The sequence below is a fragment of the Astyanax mexicanus genome, chromosome 19 (assembly GCF_023375975.1).
Source record: "Astyanax mexicanus isolate ESR-SI-001 chromosome 19, AstMex3_surface, whole genome shotgun sequence".
In the NCBI taxonomy this organism is placed as follows: Eukaryota; Metazoa; Chordata; class Actinopteri; order Characiformes; family Acestrorhamphidae; genus Astyanax; species Astyanax mexicanus.
In genome coordinates, this window is record NC_064426.1 from 18,442,188 (window position 1) to 18,466,943 (window position 24,756).

The 24,756-nt window shown below is 40.2% G+C and overlaps 1 protein-coding gene across 1 annotated transcript in view; it reads right to left on the bottom strand.

The window, feature by feature from the left end:
- The window catches only part of syt3 (synaptotagmin III), a 139,380-nt gene that overhangs the window by 17,097 nt on the left and 97,527 nt on the right, over positions 1-24,756 (bottom strand). The window contains exons 10-11 of the mRNA XM_022674037.2: positions 11,829-11,958; positions 8,954-9,041 (exon numbers count right to left, since the gene is read on the bottom strand). Coding sequence (XP_022529758.1) covers positions 8,958-9,041; positions 11,829-11,958 — 214 coding nt within the window. The 3' untranslated portion in view covers positions 8,954-8,957. The remainder of the gene's footprint in view (positions 1-8,953; positions 9,042-11,828; positions 11,959-24,756) is intronic.

Sequence of the window (24,756 nt, forward strand, 5' to 3'; positions counted from 1 at the left end):
CTAAGGTGTTGCTAAGTGGTTGCTATGCGGTTGCTAAGGTGTTGCTAGGCGGTTGCTAAGGTGTTGCTATGGTATCCGGGGAGGTTGCTAAGGTGTTGCTAGGTGGTTGCTAGGTGGTTGCTAAGGTGTTGCTAGGCGGTTGCTAAGGTGTTGCTATGGTATCTGTGGTGGTTGCTATGGTGTTTCTAGGTGGTTGCTAGGTGATTTATATGCATAAATTAGATTAAATGGTGTTACGCAACGTGCAAATACATCAATCAGCTATGCACGCTAGGTTGCTTTGGCCGTTCGGGGGTGTCCAAACTTTTGACCCGTGGCTCCATTACACACAGTACTGGGGGGCCGGGGTGTCCAAACTTTTGACCTAATGCTGTTTTATCCCATAGCTGCTCCATTACACACAGTACTGGAGTTCTAGCTACCTGTCCTTCGATCTAGCTGCCGTCCTCCGATTGGCCCCATTCATTCCAATGGGGCCACTTCGTACGACAATCGTACGAAATCCGTACGTCGTAACTTTTCGTAACGCATATTTTCGGAAAGAGCTCAATAAGTTCTACAGGTCCTCAATTGGTTTCATCTTCGTATTTCAAAAATTGCGACGTCCACGGGCGTGCAAAGTTCTGCCCATTCATTTTCAATGGTCAAAAAAACGCGTACTTACGAAGTTTTTACGAAAAACGTAAGTCCGATCGGAAAGCTGTATACAAGCCCACCATTCCCGATATGGACGCACGTTTTCTCTTTTGAACGAAGTCGATATTTCGAAAACTGCGGCACTAGTTAACCGGACAAAAAACAGGTGGAACTAGATTGCAGTTCCTGCAGAAACTGCGAGTGTGATTGCAGTGCTGGCTGGTATCTGCTAAGGTGTTGCTAAGGTGTTGCTATGGTATCCGGGGTGGTTGCTAAGATGTTGCTAGGCGGTTGCTAAGGTGTTGCTATGGTATCTGGGGTGGTTGCTAAGGTGTTGCTAGGTGGTTACTAGGTGGTTGCTAAGGTGTTGCTAGGCGGTTGCTAAGGTGTTGCTAGGCGGTTGCTAAGGTGTTGCTATGGTATTTGGGGTGGTTGCTAAGGTGTTGCTAGGTGGTTGCTAGGTGGTTGCTAAGGTGTTGCTAGGCGTTTGCTAAGGTGTTGCTATGGTATCCGGGGTGGTTGCTAAGGTGTTGCTAGGTGGTTGCTAGGGTGTTGCTAGGCGGTTGCTAAGGTGTTGCTATGGTATGTTTGGTGGTTGCTAAGGTGTTGCTACGTGGTTGCTAGGTGGTTGCTAGGGTGTTGCTAGGCGGTTGCTAAGGTGTTGCTATGGTATCCGGGGTGGTTGCTAAGGTGTTGCTAGGTGGTTGCTAGGTGGTTGCTAGGGTGTTGCTAGGCGGTTGCTAAGGTGTTGCTATGGTATCCGGGGTGGTTGCTAAGGTGTTGCTAGGTGGTTGCTAGGTGGTTGCTAGGTGGTTGCTAGGGTGTTGCTAGGCGGTTGCTAAGTGGTTGCTAGGGTGTTGCTAGGCGGTTGCTAAGGTGTTGCTATGGTATCCGGGGTGGTTGCTAAGGTGTTGCTAGGTGGTTGCTAGGTGGTTGCTAGGGTGTTGCTAGGCGGTTGCTAAGTGGTTGCTAGGGTGTTGCTAGGCGGTTGCTAAGGTGTTGCTATGGTATCCGGGGTGGTTGCTAAGGTGTTGCTAGGTGGTTGCTAGGTGGTTGCTAAGGTGTTGCTAGGCGGTTGCTAAGGTGTTGCTATGGTATTTGGGGTGGTTGCTAAGGTGTTGCTAGGTGGTTGCTAGGTGGTTGCTAAGGTGTTGCTAGGCGGTTGCTAAGGTGTTGCTATGGTATCCGGGGTGGTTGCTAAGGTGTTGCTAGGTGGTTGCTAGGTGGTTGCTAAGGTGTTGCTAGGCGGTTGCTAAGGTGTTGCTATGGTATCCGGGGTGGTTGCTAAGGTGTTGCTAGGTGGTTGCTAGGGTGTTGCTAGGCGGTTGCTAAGGTGTTGCTATGGTATCCGGGGTGGTTGCTAAGGTGTTGCTAGGTGGTTGCTAGGGTGTTGCTAGGCGGTTGCTAAGGTGTTGCTATGGTATCCGGGGTGGTTGCTAAGGTGTTTCTAGGTGGTTGCTAGGGTGTTGCTAGGCGGTTGCTAAGGTGTTGCTATGGTATCCGGGGTGGTTGCTAAGGTGTTGCTAGGTGGTTGCTAGGTGGTTGCTAAGGTGTTGCTAGGCGGTTGCTAAGGTGTTGCTATGGTATCCGGGGTGGTTGCTAAGGTGTTGCTAGGTGTTTGCTAAGGTGTTGCTAGGCGGTTGCTAAGGTGTTGCTATGGTATCCGGGGTGGTTGCTAAGGTGTTGCTAGGTGGTTGCTAGGGTGTTGCTAGGCGGTTGCTAAGGTGTTGCTATGGTATCCGGGGTGGTTGCTAAGGTGTTGCTAGGTGGTTGCTAGGGTGTTGCTAGGCGGTTGCTAAGGTGTTGCTATGGTATCCGGGGTGGTTGCTAAGGTGTTGCTAGGTGGTTGCTAAGTGGTTGCTAGGGTGTTGCTAGGCGGTTGCTAAGGTGTTGCTATGGTATCCGGGGTGGTTGCTAAGGTGTTGCTAGGTGGTTGCTAGGTGGTTGCTAAGGTGTTGCTAGGCGGTTGCTAAGGTGTTGCTATGGTATCCGTGGTGGTTGCTAAGGTGTTGCTAGGTGTTTGCTAGGTGGTTGCTAAGGTGTTGCTAGGCGGTTGCTAAGGTGTTGCTATGGTATCCGGGGTGGTTGCTAAGGTGTTGCTAGGTGGTTGCTAGGTGGTTGCTAAGGTGTTGCTAGGTGGTTCCTAGGTGATGTATATGCATAAATTAGATTAAATGGTGTTTGCACGTTGCTACGCAACGTGCAAATACATCAATCAGCTATGCACGCTAGGTTGCTCTGGCCGTTCGGGGGTGTCCAAACTTTTGACCCGTGGCTCCATTACACACAGTACTGGGGGGCCGGGGTGTCCAAACTTTTGACCCGTGGCTCCATTACACACAGTACTGGGGGGCCGGGGTGTCCAAACTTTTGACCTAATGCTGTTTTATCCCATAGCTGCTCCATACACTCACAGTACTGGAGTTCTAGCTACCTGTCCTTCGATCTAGCTGCCGTCCTCCGATGGCCCCATTCATTCCAATGGGGCCACTTCGTACGACAATCGTACGAAATCCGTACGTCGTAACTTTTCGTAACGCATATTTTCGGAAAGAGCTCAATAAGTTCTACAGGTCCTCAATTGGTTTCATCTTCGTATTTTAAAAATTGCGATGTCCACGGGCGTGCAAAGTTCTGCCCATTCATTTTCAATGGGCAAAAAAACGCGTACTTACGAAGTTTTTACGAAAAACGTTATTCCGATCGGAAAGCTGTATACAAGCCCACCATTCCCGATAAGGACGCACGTTTTCTCTTTTGAACGAAGTCGATATTTCGAAAACTGCGGCACTAGTTAACCGGACAAAAAACAGGTGGAACTAGATTGCAGTTCCTGCAGAAACTGCGAGTGTGATTGCAGTGCTGGCTGGTGCTAAGGTGTTGCTAAGGTGTTGCTATGGTATCCGGGGTGGTTGCTAAGATGTTGCTAGGTGGTTGCTAAGGTGTTGCTAGGCGGTTGCTAAGGTGTTGCTATGGTATCTGGGGTGGTTGCTAAGGTGTTGCTAGGTGATTACTAGGTGGTTGCTAAGGTGTTGCTAGGCAGTTGCTAAGGTGTTGCTAGGCGGTTGCTAAGGTGTTGCTATGGTATTTGGGGTGGTTGCTAAGGTGTTGCTAGGTGGTTGCTAGGTGGTTGCTAGGTGGTTGCTAAGGTGTTGCTAGGCGGTTGCTAAGGTGTTGCTATGGTATCCGGGGTGGTTGCTAAGGTGTTGCTAGGTGGTTGCTAGGTGGTTGCTAGGGTGTTGCTAGGCGGTTGCTAAGGTGTTGCTATGGTATCCGGGGTGGTTGCTAAGGTGTTGCTAGGTGGTTGCTAGGTGGTTGCTAGGGTGTTGCTAGGCGGTTGCTAAGGTGTTGCTATGGTATCCGAGGTGGTTGCTAAGGTGTTGCTAGGTGGTTGCTAGGTGGTTGCTAGGGTGTTGCTAGGCGGTTGCTAAGGTGTTGCTATGGTATCCGGGTTGGTTGCTAAGGTGTTGCTAGGTGGTTGCTAGGTGGTTTCTAGGGTGTTGCTAGGCGGTTGCTAAGGTGTTGCTATGGTATCTGGGGTGGTTGCTAAGGTGTTGCTAAGTGGTTGCTAGGTGGTTGCTAAGGTGTTGCTAGCCGGTTGCTAAGGTGTTGCTATGGTATCCGGGGTGGTTGCTAAGGTGTTGCTAGGTGGTTGCTAGGGTGTTGCTAGGTGGTTGCTAAGGTGTTGCTATGGTATCCGTGGTGGTTGCTAAGGTGTTGCTAGGTGGTTGCTAGGTGGTTGCTAGGGTGTTGCTAGGCAGTTGATAAGGTGTTGCTATGGTATCTGGGGTGGTTGCTAAGGTGTTGCTAGGTGGTTGCTAGGTGGTTGCTAGGGTGTTGCTAGGCGGTTGCTAAGGTGTTGCTATGGTATCCGGGGTGGTTGCTAAGGTGTTGCTAGGTGGTTGCTAGGTGGTTGCTAGGGTGTTGCTAGGCGGTTGCTAAGGTGTTGCTATGGTATCTGGGGTGGTTGCTAAGGTGTTGCTAGATGGTTGCTAGGTGGTTGCTAAGGTGTTGCTAGGCGGTTGCTAAGGTGTTGCTATGGTATCCAGGGTGGTTGCTATGGTGTTGCTAAGTGGTTGGTAGGTCACTCCTAAGCAGTTGCTAGGTGGTTGCTAAGGTGTTGCTATGGTATCCGGGGTGGTTGCTATGGTGTTTCTAGGTGGTTGCTAGGTGATGTATATGCATAAATTTGATTAAATGGTGTTTGCACGTTGCTACGCAACGTGCAAATACATCAATCAGCTATGCACGCTAGGTTGCTCTGGCCGTTCGGGGGTGTCCAAACTTTTGACCCGTGGCTCCATTGCACACAGTACTGGGGGGCCGGGGTGTCCAAACTTTTGACCCATGGCTCCATTACACACAGTACTGGGGGGGGGCCGGGGTGTCCAAACTTTTGACCTAATGCTGATTTATCCCATAGCTGCTCCATACACTCACAGTACTGGAGTTCTAGCTACCTGTCCTTCGATCTAGCTGCCGTCCTCCGATTGGCCCCATTCATTCCAATGGGGCCACTTCGTACGACATTCGTACGAAATCCGTACGTCGTAACTTTTCGTAACGCATATTTTCGGAAAGAGCTCAATAAGTTCTACAGGTCCTCAATTGGTTTCATCTTAGTATTTAAAAAATTGCGACGTCCACGGGCGTGCAAAGTTCTGCCCATTCATTTTCAATGGGCAAAAAAACGCGTACTTACGAAGTTTTTACGAAAAACGTAAGTCCGATCGGAAAGCTGTATACAAGCCCACCATTCCCGATATGGACGCACGTTTTCTCTTTTGAACGAAGTCGATATTTCGAAAACTGCGGCACTAGTTAACCGGACAAAAAACAGGTGGAATAATAATAATAATAAGAACTAGATTGCAGTTCCTGCAGAAACTGCGAGTGTGATTGCAGTGCTGGCTGGTATCTGCTATGGTGTTGCTAAGGTGTTGCTATGGTATCCGGGGTGGTTGCTAAGGTGTTGCTAGGTGGTTGCTAAGGTGTTGCTAGGCGGTTGCTAGGTGGTTGCTAGGGTGTTGCTAGGCGGTTGCTAAGGTGTTGCTATGGTATCCGGGGTGGTTGCTAAGGTGTTGCTAGGTGGTTGCTAGGTGGTTGCTAGGTTGTTGCTAGGCGGTTGCTAAGGTGTTGCTATGGTATCCGGGGTGGTTGCTAAGGTGTTGCTAGGTGGTTGCTAGGGTGTTGCTAGGCGGTTGCTAAGGTGTTGCTATGGTATCCGGGGTGGTTGCTAAGGTGTTGCTAGGTGGTTGCTAGGTGGTTGCTAGGGTGTTGCTAGGTGGTTGCTAAGGTGTTGCTATGGTATCCGGGGTGGTTGCTAAGGTGTTGCTAGGTGGTTGCTAGGTGGTTGGTAAGGTGTTGCTATCCGGTTGCTAAGGTGTTGCTATGGTATCCGGGGTGGTTGCTTAGGTGTTGCTAGGTGGTTGCTAGGGTGTTGCTAGGCGGTTGCTAAGGTGTTGCTATGGTATCCGGGGTGGTTGCTAAGGTGTTGCTAGGTGGTTGCTAGGTGGTTGCTAGGGTGTTGCTAGGCGGTTGCTAAGGTGTTGCTATGGTATCCGGGGTGGTTGCTAAGGTGTTGCTAGGTGGTTGCTAGGTGGTTGCTAAGTTGTTGCTAGGCAGTTGCTAAGGTGTTGCTATGGTATCCGGGGTGGTTGCTAAGGTGTTGCTAGGTGGTTGCTAGGCGGTTGCTAAGGTGTTGCTATGGTATCCGGAGTGGTTGCTAAGGTGTTGCTAAGTGGTTGCTATGCGGTTGCTAAGGTGTTGCTAGGCGGTTGCTAAGGTGTTGCTATGGTATCCGGGGAGGTTGCTAAGGTGTTGCTAGGTGGTTGCTAGGTGGTTGCTAAGGTGTTGCTAGGCGGTTGCTAAGGTGTTGCTATGGTATCTGTGGTGGTTGCTATGGTGTTTCTAGGTGATTTATATGCATAAATTAGATTAAATGGTGTTTGCACGTTGCTATGCAACGTGCAAATACATCAATCAGCTATGCACGCTAGGTTGCTCTGGCCGTTCGGGGGTGTCCAAACTTTTGACCCATGGCTCCATTACACACAGTACTGGGGGGCCGGGGTGTCCAAACTTTTGACCCATGGCTCCATTACACACAGTACTGGGGGGGGGCCGGGGTGTCCAAACTTTTGACCTAACGCTGATTTATCCCATAGCTGCTCCATTACACACAGTACTGGAGTTCTAGCTACCTGTCCTTCGATCTAGCTGCCGTCCTCCGATTGGCCCCATTCATTCCAATGGGGCCACTTCGTACGACATTCGTACGAAATCCGTACGTCGTAACTTTTCGTAACGCATATTTTCGGAAAGAGCTCAATAAGTTCTACAGGTCCTCAATTGGTTTCATCTTCGTATTTCAAAAATTGCGACGTCCACGGGCGTGCAAAGTTCTGCCCATTCATTTTCAATGGGCAAAAAAACGCGTACTTACGAAGTTTTTACGAAAAACGTAAGTCCGATCGGAAAGCTGTATACAAGCCCACCATTCCCGATATGGACGCACGTTTTCTCTTTTGAACGAAGTCGATATTTCGAAAACTGCGGCACTAGTTAACCGGACAAAAAACAGGTGGAATAATAATAATAAGAAGAAGAAGAATAAGACTTAAGAAGAACAATACTGTGATTGCATTACTGCAATCACACTAATAAGACTTAAGAAGATCAATACTGTGATTGCATTACTGCAATCACACTAATAATAAGAAGAAGAAGAAGAATAAGACTTAAGAAGAACAATACTGTGATTGCATTACTGCAATCACACTAATAATAAGAAGAAGAAGAAGAAGAAGAATAAGACTTAAGAAGATCAGTACTGTGATTGCATTACTGCAATCACACTAATAAGACTTAAGAAGAACAATACTGTGATTGCATACTGCAATCACACTAACTATTAACTTACTAACTCACTATTAACTAAACAAAGCTATTAACCATCTCCACTTAACAGCTAGGTTACTGTGGCCTTGATATTTCTGTATTAATTGTTTTTATATAATTAGCAGATCCTGTCTTAGAGATATGTATCATAACATAACATGCACATATCGATAGAATCTTACTTAAACTATTAGCCTAAAATAAACAAAATTGACATAGTCATTTAATTATCCTACTTATTATAGAAAATATTAATTGGAATATGAAGCACATGTACACCAGTCAATGTTTTTCACTCTACCTGCCAGTGTTGCTAATGTCATGGCTGATCTATTTATCTATCTATATGTTTATATGGACATTACTGTGCAAATGTTTCAATCCCCTGAGAATAATTACAATGATAAAGCTCCTTATCTGGACAGAAAGTCATTATTTCTCCGGTGCAACACTAATTAAAATCAATACAAACAACATTTATTCTAAATGTAAATGTGGTTTTACATCACCGTGTTAATTTAAACATTTTTAAAGCTCTCCTCATGGGAGTCCAGTGTTATTTATAGCTATGATCCAACATCTGTTCTGGTTAATACGCTGGCTGGAGGCAGTTCTTGTTCCTTTTTACTGTATTATTTTTTTAACTGCATGTGTTCTAATATGATTTGAAGTTTAATGATCAGAGTTACAGTAAAACATATCTTAAAACATCTGCACAGTGACGCACTACATATATAAATATACAGCTCTGGAAAAAAATAAGAGGCTACTTCAGTTTCTGAATCAGTTTCTCAAATTTTGCTATTTATAAGGTATATGTTTGAGTAAAATGTGAACATTGTTCTTTTATTCTATAAACTACAGACAACATTTCTACCAAATTTCAAATAAATAAATTGGTATTTAGAGCATTTATTTGCAAAAAGTTGCACATGCAGAGCTTTCAGACTTCAAATAATGCAAATAAAAACATGTTCATATTCATAAAGTTTTAAGAGTTAAAAAAAAAAAAAACTATATTTGGTGGAATAACCCTGGTTTTTAATCACAGTTTTCATGCATCTGGGCATGTTCTCCTTCACCAGTCTTACACAATGCTTTTGGATAACTCTATGCCACTCCTGGTGCAAAAGTTCAAGCAGTTCAGCTTGGTTTGATGGCTTGTGATCATCCATCTTCCTCTTGATTTTATTCCAGAGGTTTTCAATTTGATAAAATCAAAGATACTCATCATTTTTTTAAGTGGACTCTTATTTTTTTCCAATACAAATACATGCACATTTTAGACACAATTTCTATTTATTTTCTGCATGAAACAGACTAAATAAAATAAACTATTATTGTATGTGCTCTTGCTTTTTCAAATGCCATGTGTATGTTTTATAAAACCTTTTAAATCCTGAGCATCCATACTCACATCTCTATTCGGAGTGTGGACTGTCCACCACGATGTGTGGCTTCGGTGAGGCTGTGGCGCTCTTCGAATACGTGGTAATAGATTTCTCCTGCAAGCACAAATTAACAAAGAGCAAAGTGTCACCCTCGTAGACTATTACAGCCATTACACAGGGGAATGACTACCTCACAGGCTTACTGAACCAGTGAACAGCAACTAAAACCAAACACAAGAAGCACTTAAACACAATATACACTATATTATCCCTACAGGGGAACATCACTGAGTGCGGCTCTGCAGCATCACCCTGTACTACTCTTCACAAATGATCCTCTATTTATACTGTAGAGCTGCTAATTCATCATGTATTGTGTTTAAGAGTGCATTGTTCTCATGTTATTATTAGTATTGTACTATATTGTTATGGCCAAATGTTTTTTTATTTTATTTGCACCATCGCTGACATAGATGAGTGAATGCTCACACACAGCTTGTCTAGTCCCCGTAGAAAAGTACCACAGAAAGCTGTGTAACCCCACCCATCCCCATAGGTTTCAATGGCAAAACAGACAATTTTCAATCACGTTTTTTTCTAATATACTGTAATTCTACCTCCATTATTTAAATGCAACAGCTAGTGTAACCTCTGCTTATATTGTTAATTTTTATATCCCCACAGAATTCGTTTTTTAAAACGTTATTCAGCTCTATTTGAAAAAGGTGTGGTTACTGTAAAAGGGCTGGTTATGGGCGGGACCAATAACAGACCGTCAGCTCCGCTCCGCTCTGCAGTCTGTGACCGCGAGGCAGCCCTCAGGGGCGGGGTTATTCAAATGAGTAGGCGGTCTCTCCACAGTCTTTCTCCCTGCTCTGGTCTCTACTGCGCAGACTCGGGTATCAGGATCGCCAACATGGAGGAAGACTTTGGCTTCATTTTCATTGAATGAATGGGAACGAAGACACGACGTCCATCTTTTTTTACAGTCTCTGGTTTTAACCAATAAATTACAATGATTTTTCCATGCCTTCAAGGCAAATTTTCCTGACCATATGATTTTTAAAATATCAGTGCAGAAGTGTGTGTCAGATCCTGAAAGCTCCATTGTGTAGGGCTAAATTACTGAAATAAGTCTGAGCTGATGTATTTTGTTAGCTTAAAATAGATTTTCTCTATCGATAAATGGAAACACAAAGATTTGTAGACAGAATTTCCATGACGTTTCCCAAAACTGGTCATTTTTATTTTCCCAAAACTTATCCAGGCCTGGAAATGACTATTTTCAAATTCCATGACTTTTCCAGGTTTTTCATGACAGGACGTACCGTGAAACATGAATCTATCGGCACAATTTCCATTGCCAGGTGTGGATTGCTCCTATTGCTGAATGCAAGCAGATTCTTATAGCAATTCTTATAATGCTTAAAAATTAGAATTAGAATAAGTCAGTTGCCACTATGAGCAGGAGGTCGCAGGTTCGAACCCCAGCTCATGCAGCTTTGCCATCAAGCTGCCGGCGCTCAGAGGGAGCACAATGCCCGCTCTGCTCCCTCCGGGTGGGTAGATGGCGCTCTCTCCCCATCACACTTAAAGGTGGCGCCGGGCGGCATGAGGCATCTGTGAGTCGGATGAATCGGTACCTAGCCGCTGTGCTTTCCTCCGAGCGCGCTAGCTGCTCAGGCAATGATTCATCAGCAGCAGCTCGAAAAAAGGGGTGATTGACTTCACACGTGTCGGAGGAGGCGTGTGCTCATCCGCATCCTCCAAGGGTCGCAGGTGCCACCAGTGATGGGGACACACAAAGGGGTGGGACAATTGGATAACCAAAATTGGGAGTAAATGACGGGGGAGAAGAGCTCCGCTCAGACTGGCTGGTTTTTCCTTTGAATTTAATAAAGTTTTCTTTCTTAACATTATTAGTTTAGCTTGTTGCGTTTTTATCATCACTTTGCTTACTCTAGCATCACATCTAAACATCTATAGTAGGTATAGGTACATTTCACACTTTTATTTGCAAATAAAATACATTTATGAAGCCTGTTATGTTTGTGTTTTATGCAGCTAAAATGTCAGTATATACTGTATGTTCATACAATGTTCTAAAATTATTGTTCTAGAACCACGTTACAGCGTCAGCATCGTAATTTACTACATTAAGTGATATAAAAAAAAAGAATGTAACTGTTGTGTGAAGTCAAGTGATCTCAATACTCTGGTGATTGGCGGTGTGATGTCAGTGCGTGGTGCATTCTGGGTATCATAGTCTGGAGATAGACTGGAGATTCCTTAACCATGTCTGTCTGAACATGACTGTACTCTGACAAAAACCTTCCAAAACTTGAGTTAAAGCAAAATAAAACATTCTATTAAAACTTTGAAAAAACAACATTTGACTGGATACTGAAAACATAAATTTCAAAATTCCTCAAAAATAAGATATTAATACATAAAAAGAATACAGTTTTATTTAATATAAACACTAATATTTTAATAATGGAGGTTAAGTGTTCCTTGTGTAGTTACTACAATTTTTATTGTAACTGAAATTTAGGTAAATTAATCGATTTTAAATCGAATCGCGACCTTGTGAATCAGAATCGAATCGAACTGGGAAATCTGTTCGGAATTCATTTCAGATTATACCCACCCCTAATCCATGCCCTTCTATTGTAATATAACCAGTAAATTATCTGTATATCATAGTTCATAATATTTCTATTCAACCAGTAAATCAATCAGTGAATTAATCTATAAATTATTCCACTTGGAAATCATTTTTATAGTACATAATGTATATTTGTCCATATCTCTATATATTCAACAAAACACATTGATGGTAGACTGGGTGCAAGAAGGACTAGTGTTTTTGTTAGTCAATCAAACAGGAATGCTCTGTACCTCCACCAGTTGGTGCCAGTGTTCAATGGGTTTGCGTGGATTGGCCAGCATGGCTGTCCAGTGCTCTCTGCCCGGCCCTTCAGCGTCACTGCCCACACAACACATCCCAATCACCTCATTATGGCCAATACTAAAAGAGACAGAGAAAGAGAAGGAGAGAGAGAGAGAGAGAAGGAGAGAAAGAAAGAGAGAGAGAGAGAGAGTGTTTCAGAATCATGTAATTATACAGACAGAGGCTGAAAGATCACGTAATTACACAGACAAACAGAGAAGAGCGAGCAGAGTGGAGGAAGAGAGAATGGAGGGAGGGAGAGAGGGATGGAAGCATCTCCCAATTACTGAATTACCCATACAAACAGGGGGAGAGGAAAGAGGAGAGGACAAATATTGTGTCCTAGCCACGTAATTACTACGAAAATCCTTCGGAGAGAAAGAGAGAGAGAGAAAGAGAGAGAGAGATGATGGATAATCATCATCTAATTTTCCATATGAAAGCTGACAGCTGATTGGTCACAGTTCAGGTAAAAGACTAATCCTAATCTAAAGCTGGGCTTACACTGTAGGATTTATATAATCCTAACAGAGTTTAAATAACAGTATTTTAGTTATGGTATATATACATATAATAACAACATACAGCTCTGGAAAAAAATAAGAGACCACTTAAAAACAATGAGTTTCTTTGATTTTACCAAATTGAAAACCTCTGGAATATAATTAAGAGGAAGATGGATGATCACAAGCCATCAAACCAAACTGAACTGCTTGATTTTTTGCACCAGGAGTAAAGGCATAAAGTAATCCAAAAGCAGTGTGTAAGACTGGTGGAGGAGAACATGCCAAGATGCATGATAACTGTGATTAGGGTTATTCCACCAAATATTGATTTCTGAACTCTTAAAACTTTATGAATATGAACTTGTTTTCTTTGCATTAGTTGAAGTCGGACAGCCCTTCCTTTTTTTTTGTTATTTCAGCCATTTCTCATTTTCTGCAAATAAATGCTCTAAATGACATTATTTTTTTGGGAATATTGGAGAAATGTCCGTAGTTTATAGAATAAAACATCAATGCTCATTTTACAATCATATACCTAAAAATAGCAAAATCAAAGAAACTGATTCAAAAACTAAAGTGGTCTCTTATTTTTTTCCAGAGCTGTATATATAAATTTTGTATTTGTATTTCCTACCCACCAAGAATGGAAAGGTCTGTAATGTTGTATCATAAGAACCTCTAAACTGTGAGAGACAGAATTTAAAATAAAATGCAGAAAATCACATTGTATGATTAAAAAAAAAAAAAGAATTAGCATTTTATTGCATGAAATAAGTATTTTATCACCAACCAACCAGCAAGAATTCTAGTTCTTACAGACCTGTTTGTCTTTCTTTAAGAAGCTCTACTATTCTGCTCTCATTACCTGTATTAACTGCACCTGTTTGAACTACCTGTATAAAAGACACATGTCCAGACATTTAACCGACAACACTCCAACCTCTTTACCATGACAAAGACCAAAAAGGCCATTTCAAGTTTAAGTTCACCCATGACCATCTAGATGATCCAGAGGAGGCATATGAGAAAGTCATGTGGTCAGATGAGACCAAAATAGAGCTCTGTGGTTTTAATTCCACTAGCTGAAGAAGAATGAGCACAACCCAAAAAACACTGTCCCAAACAGTGAGGGGTGCTTTTCTGCAAAGGGGACAGGACAGGACAGGATGACTGCACTGTACCGAAAAGAGGATGGGTGGGGTAATGTATCAATTTTGGAGATTTTGGCCAACAACCAACTTCCTTCTGTAAGAGCATTGAAGATGGGTCATGGCTGGGTCTTCCAGCATGACAATGACCTAAAAAACAGAGCCAGGGCAACTAAGAAGTGGCTCTGTAAGAAGCATTTCAAGGTCCTGGAGTGGCCTAGCCAGCCTGAAAGATCTGGAGAAGATCTGTGTGGAGGAGTTGGCCAAAATCCCTGCTGCAATGCGTGCAAACTTGGTTAAGAACTACAGGAAACATCTGACCATTGTAATAGCAAACAAAAGTTTCTGTACCAGATATAAAGCTCTGTTTTTCTATTGTATTAAATACTTATTTCATGCATTTTTTTTATTCTGTCGTTCCCAATTGAAGTGTACCTAAATACAAAACACAGGACTCTTCATTCTTTGTAGTTGTGAAAACTTGCAAAATCGGCAGTGTATCAGATATTTATTTTTCTCACTACATGTGTAAGGTCACTTCACGTCACAACTAATATGACCATCTTGACCACCAGATTGGGCAAATTTGTTAAGCTAAGAGACAAGATATAAGCTGAATAATTAGCTGGATAAACAAGCTAATGCCAGGTATGTTTTTGGCTGAATAACTGTTTTACAATGTCTAAAACTAGATACCAACAAAAACATTTGCATTAAGCAGGTTTTATTTTTAGCAGGGCACCCATCACAGGGCTTTAAACAAACCCCCCAAAGCTACACATTTTATAACTAAAAAGTTATAAATGTTATCCCTTGTCTTCACCTCAGGAAACCTTTTTTTTTTCTTTAAATAAAATAAATAAATAAATAAATCAGTACAAATAAATCACAGATCTAGCATCTGTTAGTCCTGGAAGCTAGAACACTATAGAAATTCACACAGCCAGCTGCACACACTCTAAAAGAGGAAAGGTCTCAGTGTCCTGCTCTGAGAGTTGACTAGGGGTTATTTAGTACATTATAATAATACACACAGTGACGGCTGCTGAAGTGGAGAAGACAAAGTGCTCTCTCTCTGCACAGCTCACACTAAAGCACATTTCATACTTCTAGCTGTTCTGCAACACACACACACTCACAGCTGTTCTTTAGTTTGTGCTTTACTTTTTACACTAGAGCTGTGAGGCTAATAAAGCTAACACAAAATGAAAGCTTTACAGTACAGCATTGTACATATATAAAAATCATCATAAACTGTTCTTAATTCAGCTACAGTTATTCAATAGTTAAGCAATAACTATTGCTATAGGGAGTGCATTATTGTTATTATACCTCAGTTCCATTGTCGCTGTTTATGGAAAGATTTTGAGTTAAAGAGGATGAAAAAATATGATCTGTTTGGTTATAAAATCTCCCCTAGTTAAAACAGTTCCACTACTGCTTCGCAAAGTGAAAATTACCGAACAAGTTTAAAGAACGTCTTTGTTGACTCCTCCCACGAAACAGAACGCTCAGTCGAACCACAAACATCGATTTAACACTGGCAAATATATTACAGTATTTATTCACGATTACACCCGAAAAACGCATAAATGTGTTGTAAAAAAATATATATATATCATTATACATATTCAGAAATTATATTAACAAAAGGATGGGTAACACTTTACTTGGATGGTCCATTTTATGGCCTTGTTGATGCTCAACTGACATTCAACTAACACTGAATTGAATGTACATTAAATTTAACTTAACCCTATGTTGAATGTAAATGATTTAAAATGGAACCTAACCCTAACCTTAACCCTTAATCAACCCTAAAATCAAACCCTACACCTACACCTAACCTTAACCCTTAATCAACCATAAAATCAAACCCTACACCTAACCCTTACCCTAACCTTAACCTAAACTTAAAATCTAACCCTAAACCCAATCCTAAAATATTAAGATAAGCGTTTGGGTTAGAGTTGAATGTAGGGTTATATTCAATAGAGAATCATTTACTGTTACCTTTTAGTTCATTTGCATTTAATATACATGTAGTTGAATGTTAGTTGAATGTCAGTTGAGCATCAAAGAGGCCATCAAATAGACCATCCAAGTAAAGTGTTACCAAAGGTTGCACTTAGGAATTGATAAAATACTCCTAAAGCTGCATATGACTAAATAAATTAACAAAAAATACCATGATCTTTTTTAAAAAAACATTGAACTTGCGCTTTCTCTCTCTCTCTCTCTCTCTCTCTCTCTCTCTCTCTCTCTGTTTGTAGCTGTGCTGTTTGGCTTGTAAGCGCTGCATCGTTGCTAGGTTACCTGTATGTGGCGGAGTAATACATGGAGAGCTTCGGTTACAGTGCATTACCGGCTGATAACGGCACTCATAGAACGCCTCTCAGCCAATCACTTTGCAGGGTCGGAACTAACTGTGGTATAATCATTAATATACATGATTATGTGGTTCCTAATATTGTACATTTACATTTACGGTATTTAGCAGAAAGACTTACAAAAGTGCTTGTTGTTGTTTATCAATATTATCCTTTTGTAGAGACTAGAATCAGAAAGATACATCAAGCTTCAGTAGTTTTTAAGTACCTAGGAGAAAAGTGTTAGGGTGTACTTACACTAGGCAATCCGTGCCCTGCTCAGGCATGGTTACCTCCCAAAGCATGGCATTTGACTAGTGTGATCGCTTTGACCTGTGCCTAGGCCCGCTTGAAGAGGCCAGAGCATGGTTCAAATAGACATTGATAACTTCTTACTGCAGTGTGCAGTGCATTGTCAGCATTGTCAACCACAGAAACACAAATTCTTTTTTAAAATTGTGTAGATATTCTTTTGGCTGAAATATTTCTCTGGCAGCTTTGACCTCATATTTTGGGGAAGAAACAGGTCAAATGTCCCCACAACAGTACAATGTTAATTTTTTAATCATCTTGGGGAGGAATTTGGTCCCTGCAATGAAACAAACACCCATTTACACACACCGCTCTGTGCTGTTGGCTGTCGGAAATAAAACGTAATGAATGAGCTGCTGTTAAATGGAAGTCATTTAGGAACTCCTCAGCTTGCAGCTCATTCTCCACACAGTGTGAACACCGACACAGCTGCAAAATAATTTCATCCTGCAGTCTGTGTGTGTGTGTGTGTGTGTGTGTGCGTGCGTGTGTGATAGAGAGCAGCATATGCTACAACCTTTCACCAACCTTAAAATACAGCTTTTATTCCTCATTATCTTCACAATGGGAAAGGTGAATAAAGTGGCTTTTGTTTTATACCAGCATATCGGCTGATATTACATTTCAGTCAACATGAATCTAGAAAAGCCAATGCTAGAGTAATCAACAGCAAACTAACACCAGCTACAAGAGCAAACATCTCGTTAGCTAGCATTAGCTAGAGTAGCTAACACCCTAGATAACACTAGCTAAAGTAGTTAACGTTTAGCTAACTAACACTAGCTACAATAGTAAACATTTAGCTGGCTAACAAAGTAAAGCAGCTAACACTTAAAAAACACTAGCTATTTAAATTAATAGCACTTATTTAAAAAAAAAAAAAAAAACATTTTCTTTCAAAGTCAAATGAGTCCTGGTTGTTAATCTGCACAGATTTCTCTCCTAATAAACCATTTATTTGGGTGAGTACATTTATTTACAGTAAGCTTAGATTTCCAAAAATAGAGGCCACCACTTTAGCTAGCTAACAAGCTAGAGAGGCAAACCTTTAAAAACACTAGCTAACGCTAGCTAACACCAGCTACAGTAGAAAACATGTAGCATGCTAACACCAGCTAGAAAACCTTTAACTAGGTTACATTAGCTAGAGTAGCTACCCAGCTAACAGAGAATGTTATAGAAATGTTTAGCTATATTTTAAAAATGTTTCCAAGATGGTTAACATGTAACACTGCAAAAATAATGTTCCAGAAACATTCAGAACCTGTGTGAAATAATAATTCGACTCACACTGTTATTAGGACGTTTCTTACATAATGTTTCCAACAAGACGAATTATGGAAACATTAAAAGTAACATTTCCAAAACTAAAACATTAACACAATTGATGTTGCAGTGACGTTACCACAACGTTCAAAACCATTAAATAAATATGTTTTAAGAACAATTTAAAAAATTGTCTTGGAATTTTAACTGTAACATTCAGAAAACATTCTAATACCAAAAACTGTTAGCTGGGTAACACTTAGAAAACAAATAATTAACGCTTGCTGTACAGCATTATAAATATAGTCACCTTCCTCAAATAATCATATAATAAAATAATAATAATAATAATAATAATAATAATAATAATAATAATAATAATAATAATAATAATAATAATAAAAAAAATAATAATATTAATAATAATTATATATATATATATTTATTTTTTATTTTTTTTGGCAAAATTTACTTATTCGTATTCGCCTAAATCATCTACTCAAGAAGCTGCCACCTTGGTTAAAATTGATCAGATCATTTGATTCTACCCCTTGATTTGATTTGATTCCAAGCCAATCAAAATAAAATATGACTTAGACCATTTTAACAGTTTTTTGCAAAATAGCGACTGCCTTAATTTCTATCATTCAGGCCTCGTCCCTAATTGGTAAGCGAGATTTTTACCATAATACAAAGTTGACTTATGTGTTTTTTTTATTATTGTATAATTCACTGTTATCTAAAAACTTGGATTAAAGTGTGATTGAGGACTTCAATGTGCTGATACTGTTTTTTTGCTACTCTATTAGCACTGTGGCTAATCCAGCAAGCTACCTATTTAGCCATATCCTACTTTCTCTCACACTCCATCTTTCACATTCTCCAAATTGTCTCTATATTTGTGCAAAGATGCACCAAATACGTCAGGAAAAGAAAATTAATGCTTAATTTCAGAACCACACTGCTGAGTATATGAGTGAATTAAGGTGGGATTTATATGTTTAGAGCAGAAGGTGGGGACCTCTGACCCCCCGTTTGTGTGATTGATCAGGAGAATTTGTCTGGCTAATTGCTTTAAAGTGTGGCCTCAAATTCAAAATTTGCATGAATTTAAGGCAATAAATTGTGTCTTTCCACTGGTAAGTAGTAAACATGTACACAGTCCATCACACACTTACTCCCTCAGTGTTGTTATATTTAGATATGAACAGTATTGGAGATATTAAGGGTAAAGCAGCTGGAAGCCTGAGGGCTCTTCAGGTTCTGCTTTACTGTACGTTGGACTGTTTGTTCTCTGATCTGAGCAGTAGAGTAATAAAGCAGATGGACATAATTAACTGCACGTGATTTCAACCACGTCACCCAGTTCATTCATTCAAGCCATGCTTTATTTTTTTTCTTTCTTTCTTTCTTTCTTTCTTTCTTTCTTTCTTTCTTTCTTTCTTTCTTTCTTTCTTTCTTTCTTTATTTAGCATTTTCTTTTTTTTATTCTTTCTTCAACTGTTTGTTCTTTCTCCCTTTTTCTTTCATTTAATATCTCTTTTTCTTAATTCCTTTCTTTTTTGGTGTTTTCCTTCCCTTACTTAAATTAATTTTTTAATTTTTTTGTGAATTTATTATTTAATTTATATTCTCTTCCTTACTTACGTTTTTCTTTCTTTATTTATTTTATGTTTTTCATTTTTTATTTTGTTTTTTTTTACATTTATTCTGTATTTTATTTTATTTCTTTTTTGTTCGGTTTTTGTTCCTGTATTTTGCTTCTTTCTTTTTTGTTTTTTATTCTTTCTTTTTTTTTTAGTTCATTAATTCTGTCTTCTTGTCTTTCATTTTTCTCCTTTTTATTCATTGAACATTTATTTGTTTATATTGCAAATCTAACTAAAATGTTTCACTTTTTTAAAATGTATTCTAATTAAAAATAATTTAATTTCGTTTTTAAAATAGTTATTTCTATTTTTGTCTAGAAACTATACATTTATTTTGTTGTTAATTTTTATATTTATTTTGTATTTTCATTTTTTTCTTGTTCTTTCATATCCCTGTTTTTTTCCTCTTTCTTTTCCTCCTTCTATTTTGATTCTCCTTCTTGTCTTTCTTTTTTCTCTCTTTTCTGTTCATTCTTTATTAATTTCCGGATTCTATATTTTCCTATTTCTTTGTTTATAATTTAAATATTTCCGACTTTATATATTTTATATACTTCCTTTTAATTTGCTTCTTCATTGAATTGTTTCTTTTCTTTCTTTTCATATTTTTTTATTCTTACTTTTTCTTTAAATGTATTATTATTTCTTTAAGTTATTATTTTCTTCCTTCCTTCTTTTCCGTCTTTCCTTCCTTTTCCATTAAGTTGTTTCAAGCTGGCAGCATCACAGACAGCCGCTGAGCAGATCTCTTACTACGGGGGCTTCTCTCTAACGTTATGAGCAATTCATCAGTATTTATCTGTGGGCTACAGAAGATAGCTTCATTAGTGGAGGCCAAAACAAATCTTGTTCTTACACACACACACACACACACACACGCTCTAGGAGTGATTTTCCCTCTAATGGAGGCGCGGCTGAAAATAGAAGCTGATGTGCTGATTCGTATACGAGTCGGAGAGAGCCAGATGTTTTTCTTCAATAAATCCACAGGGAACAAAAGCTAAACACAACCACAAACAGAGACAAAACCATTTCCACTGAATACAACATTACACACCCCTCTACAGCACACTGCCTCCCTAAAGACAGAAAAATCACACGCTCACAGCCTAGTTTATTTATGCAGGATGTGAATCCATACAAATGCATTTATTTGTGTGTGGTACATATACTTCCTATATGCATGATATATGTATATTACATATGTAACTACATAAATAAAGTAATAATATACAACTTATATCATATATGGCCACTGTCATGCAAAGGCTGTCTTTAATATATGTACAAACGTATTAGGGCTCTATAGATAAATCAATAAGCAATAATATATAGTTGGTCCAACCTTTGCAGACACTCATGTTGTTTGAGAAACCAAAAATCTGGGACATGTTTATGCTGGAACAGAAAAGGGCCTTCCTCAAACTACAACCCCATAAACGTAAATAAAACCAGAATGCAATGATTTCTGTATCTTATAGACTCAAATTTCAGTAAAAATCTATATAAAAAAACACATAATGTATATACAATTGGCACAATGCAGTCTGACAGAACTAAGGTTAGCAGAGAGCTAGCTAACATTAGCATGGAGCAGGCTAACATTAGCGGGGAGAGAACTAAGGCTAGCGGAGAGAGATAGCTAACATTAGCAGGGAGCAAGCTAACATTAGCGGGGAGAGCACTAAGGTTAGCGGAGAGCTAGTTAACATTAGCAGAGAGCAAGCTAACATTAGCAAGGAGAGAACTAAGGTTAGCGGAGAGAGATAGCTAACATTAGCCGAGAGCAAGCTAACATTAGCGAGGAAAAAACTAAGGTTAGCAGAGAGCTAGCTAACATTATCAGAGAGCAAGCTAAGATGAGAGGGGAGAGCACTAAGGTTAGCAGAGAGCTAGCTAACATTAGCAAAGAGCAAGCTAACATTAGCGAGGAGAGAACTAAGGTTAGCAGAGAGCTAGCTAACATTAGCAGGGAGAGAACTAAGGTTAGCGGAGAGCTAGCTAACATTAGCAGAGAGCAAGCTAACATTAGCGGGGAGAGAACTAAGGTTAGCAGAGTGCTAGCTAACATTAGCAAAGAGCAATCTAACATTAGCAGGGAGAGAACTAAGGTTAGCGGAGAGCTAACTAACATTAGCAGAGAGCAAGCTAAGATTAGCGGGGAGAGAACTAAGGTTAGCAGAGAGAGCTAGCTAACATTAGCAGGGAGCAAGCTAACATTAGCGGGGAGAGCACTAAGGTTAGCGGAGAGCTAGCTAACATTAGCAGAGAGCAAGCTAACATTAGCAGGGAGAGTACTAAGGTTAGCGGAGAGCTAGCTAACATTAGCCGAGAGCAAGCTAACATTAATGAGGAGAAAACTAAGGTTAGCAGAGAGCTAGCTAACATTAACAGAGAGTAAGCTAACATTAGCGAGGAGAAAACTAAGGTTAGCAGAGAGCTAGCTAACATTAACAGAGAGTAAGCTAACATTAGCGAGGAGAAAACTAAGGTTAGCAGAGAGCTAGCTAACTAGCTTGTTTTGCAAACAGTTATGTACATAATTATTCAACTCTGTTTTGCATCACAATAGAACTAAATAAATAAATAAAAAAGATAACAAATAGGAATCGTTAAGTTTCCAATACAATTAATTATTTTCTACCAAAGAAATTATGACTACATTTTTGGGTCTTAAATTATATTTATTGAGGTCTTAAAAAGCATTAAATGTGACCTTTAAAATGGTACAAGAATCCTGAAAATGTACAATTGGGACAATGCAGTCTGACAGGTAATATTCTCTTGGCTTTTTGCCAAGTTCAGTCGTAGTGTTATTTTATACCAGTCCATTCAAAGTCTGGCATTATGCTTGGCTGGTGTTCTTAAACATGTTCACTTTTTAACAACACCACTCAAAACAGATGGCTGAACTAATTTCACCAGCTGACTTGTTGCAGTGGTGTCATCCTGTTACAGTGCCACACTGGAGAAAAGTGAGCTCTTTAGAACAACCTGTTCTTTAGTTAATGTTTGTAAAGGCAGATTGCATGGGTAGGTGCTTTATTTAGCATTCCTGTGGCAATGGAACTGAAAGAAACCTGAATTCAATGAATTTTAATCCAAATAAAGCTTAATCCTTTACCAGGAAACCATTAGCATTTACTTCATAGCATTTTAGTTTTAGCTCCTAATGTCACAGTTAGCCTAGTTGCTTAGTACATAGTTAGTACCCAAACACAACATGCACAAACAGGGCGGCACACACACACTTACACTAACACATAAACACACATGGTGACTCCTTGACTTAAGGTGGCCTTTCTGGACAAGAAAACACTGGCTGGGTTACACAGTGTCGCACCACAGACATTACTGCCATTAGCATTAGCATAAATCGTGTTTATTCATGAAGCGTCTGTCTCTATGCAAAACAGTGCAGACGTTCTGAGAGAAGAAAGTGACTCACTGGGGCACAGGGCTGCGTGTTCAACACAGCGGCAACACACACTCTTACTGCAGGAGGAATTTTAACTATGCACAAACGCAATCTGCTCCCGAACCGTACCATCGATGCTAATGATGCTAATGATGCTAATGCACTTCATTATTCCTGACAACACTGCAAGTCTGCAGGTGCCGTGTGACCTGTCCACTCCAGAGTTCCACAAACAGAGCAGACCACTGCCTCTAAGGCTCCTTTGGGTAGACCAGTTCACTCTATGAATTCTTGATCAGAGAAGAACAGTCCTCTGTACGGCTCCTCAGAGTACACCAATGCCCTCTATGACTTTTAAACAGAGCACATCAGACTACACTACCAGCCCAGTCTAGTCCACCAGTCCACTCTAAAACTTTTTAGAGAAAGGCAAGGCAAGTTTTTTTATTTATATAGCACCTTTCATACACCGGTCATTCAAAGTGCTTTACAAATTAGAAAATACAAAGAGAAGTCAAAATACATGTAAAAGAATAACAGTAAAAATGGAAATAAAAACTAAAATAAGAATGAAACCTGAATGATTTAAACATGATTAAAACAAAGAGAAGTAAAATTAAAATATGTAAAAGATCAACAAAGAATTGGAAATAAAAATAAAATAAGAGTAAAGCATGAATAAAGCGTAATACAAAATTGCCGTTACAGAATAAAAGTGGGCGGAGCTGCAGTGTTTTAAACTGAGCTAGTGTTGGTGCTCTTCTAATGCTCTCTGTTAACTGGTTCCATTTAAGAGCAGCATAGTAGCTAAAAGCTCCCTCTCCATGTTTAGTTTTTACCTTAGGCGGCTCTAACTGACCAGTTCCTGATGATCTGAGAGTTCTGCTAGGCTCATACTGCTGGAGCACATCAGATAAATATCCTGGTCCTGCACCATTAAGACATTTATAGACCAGTAACAGTAACTTGAAGTCTATTCTGTAACATACTGGTATCCAGTGTAGGAATTTAAGCATGGTGGTGATGTGCTCCCTTCTTGTACTCCTAGTGGGAACTCTGGCTGCTGTAGACCACTTTTTGAAGTAGACCAGTCCACTCTATGATTTTTTGATTAGACAAGACCTGTCCATTCTACGGATCTTCAAACAGAGTAGATCAGTCCACGCTACACCTCTTTAGATAGACCAGTCCACTCTACACCTCTTTAGATTAGACCAGTCCACTCTACAACTCTTTAAATAGACCAGTCCACTCTACAACTCTTCAGAGTAAACCAGTCCAGTCTACAACTCTTTAGAGTAGACCAGTCCACTCTATGAATTTTTAATCTGTAGACCTGTCCATTCTATGGCTTTTCAAACAGAGTAGACCAGTCTACTCTACAACTCTTTAGATAGACCAGTCCACTCTACAACTCTTAAGATTAGACCAGTCCACTCTAAGAATTTTTGATCAGAGTAGACCCGTTCATTCTATGGCTTTTTACACAAAGTAGACAGTTCACTCTACACCTCTTTAGATAGACCAGTCCACTCTAAAACTCTTCAGAGTGAAACCGTCGTTCACAACTCTTTAGAGTAGACCAGTCCGTAGACCTGTCCATTCTATGGCTTTTCAAACAGAGTAGACCAGTCCACTCTACAACTCTTTATATAGACCAGTCCACTCTACAACTCTTCAGAGTAGACCAGTCCACTCTACAACTCTTCAGAGTAGACCAGTCCACTCTACAACTCTTAAGATTAGACCAGTCCACTTTATGAATTTCTGATCGGAGAAGACCTGTCCATTTTACTGCTCTACAGTTCACTCTACAACTCTTTAGATAGACCAGTCCACTCTACAACTCTTCAGAGTATACCAGTCCAGTCTACAATTCTTTAGAGTAGACCAGTCCACTCTATGGATTTTTAATCCGTAGACCCGTCCATTCTATGGCTCTTTAAACAGAGTAGACTAGTCCACTCTATGAATTCTCAAACAGAGTAGACCAGTCCACTTTATGACTTTTAAACAGAGCAAATAAGACAACACTACGACTCATTACACAGAGTTGACCAGACCACCCTACAACTCTTTAGAGTAGACTAGTCCAGTCTTTGATTTTTTTAGTGGTGTTATCCACTGCACCACACAAACCACTCTACAATACTTCAGAGTAGACAGTTTCAATCTATGATTCCTCAGAACAGATCAGTCCACTCCATG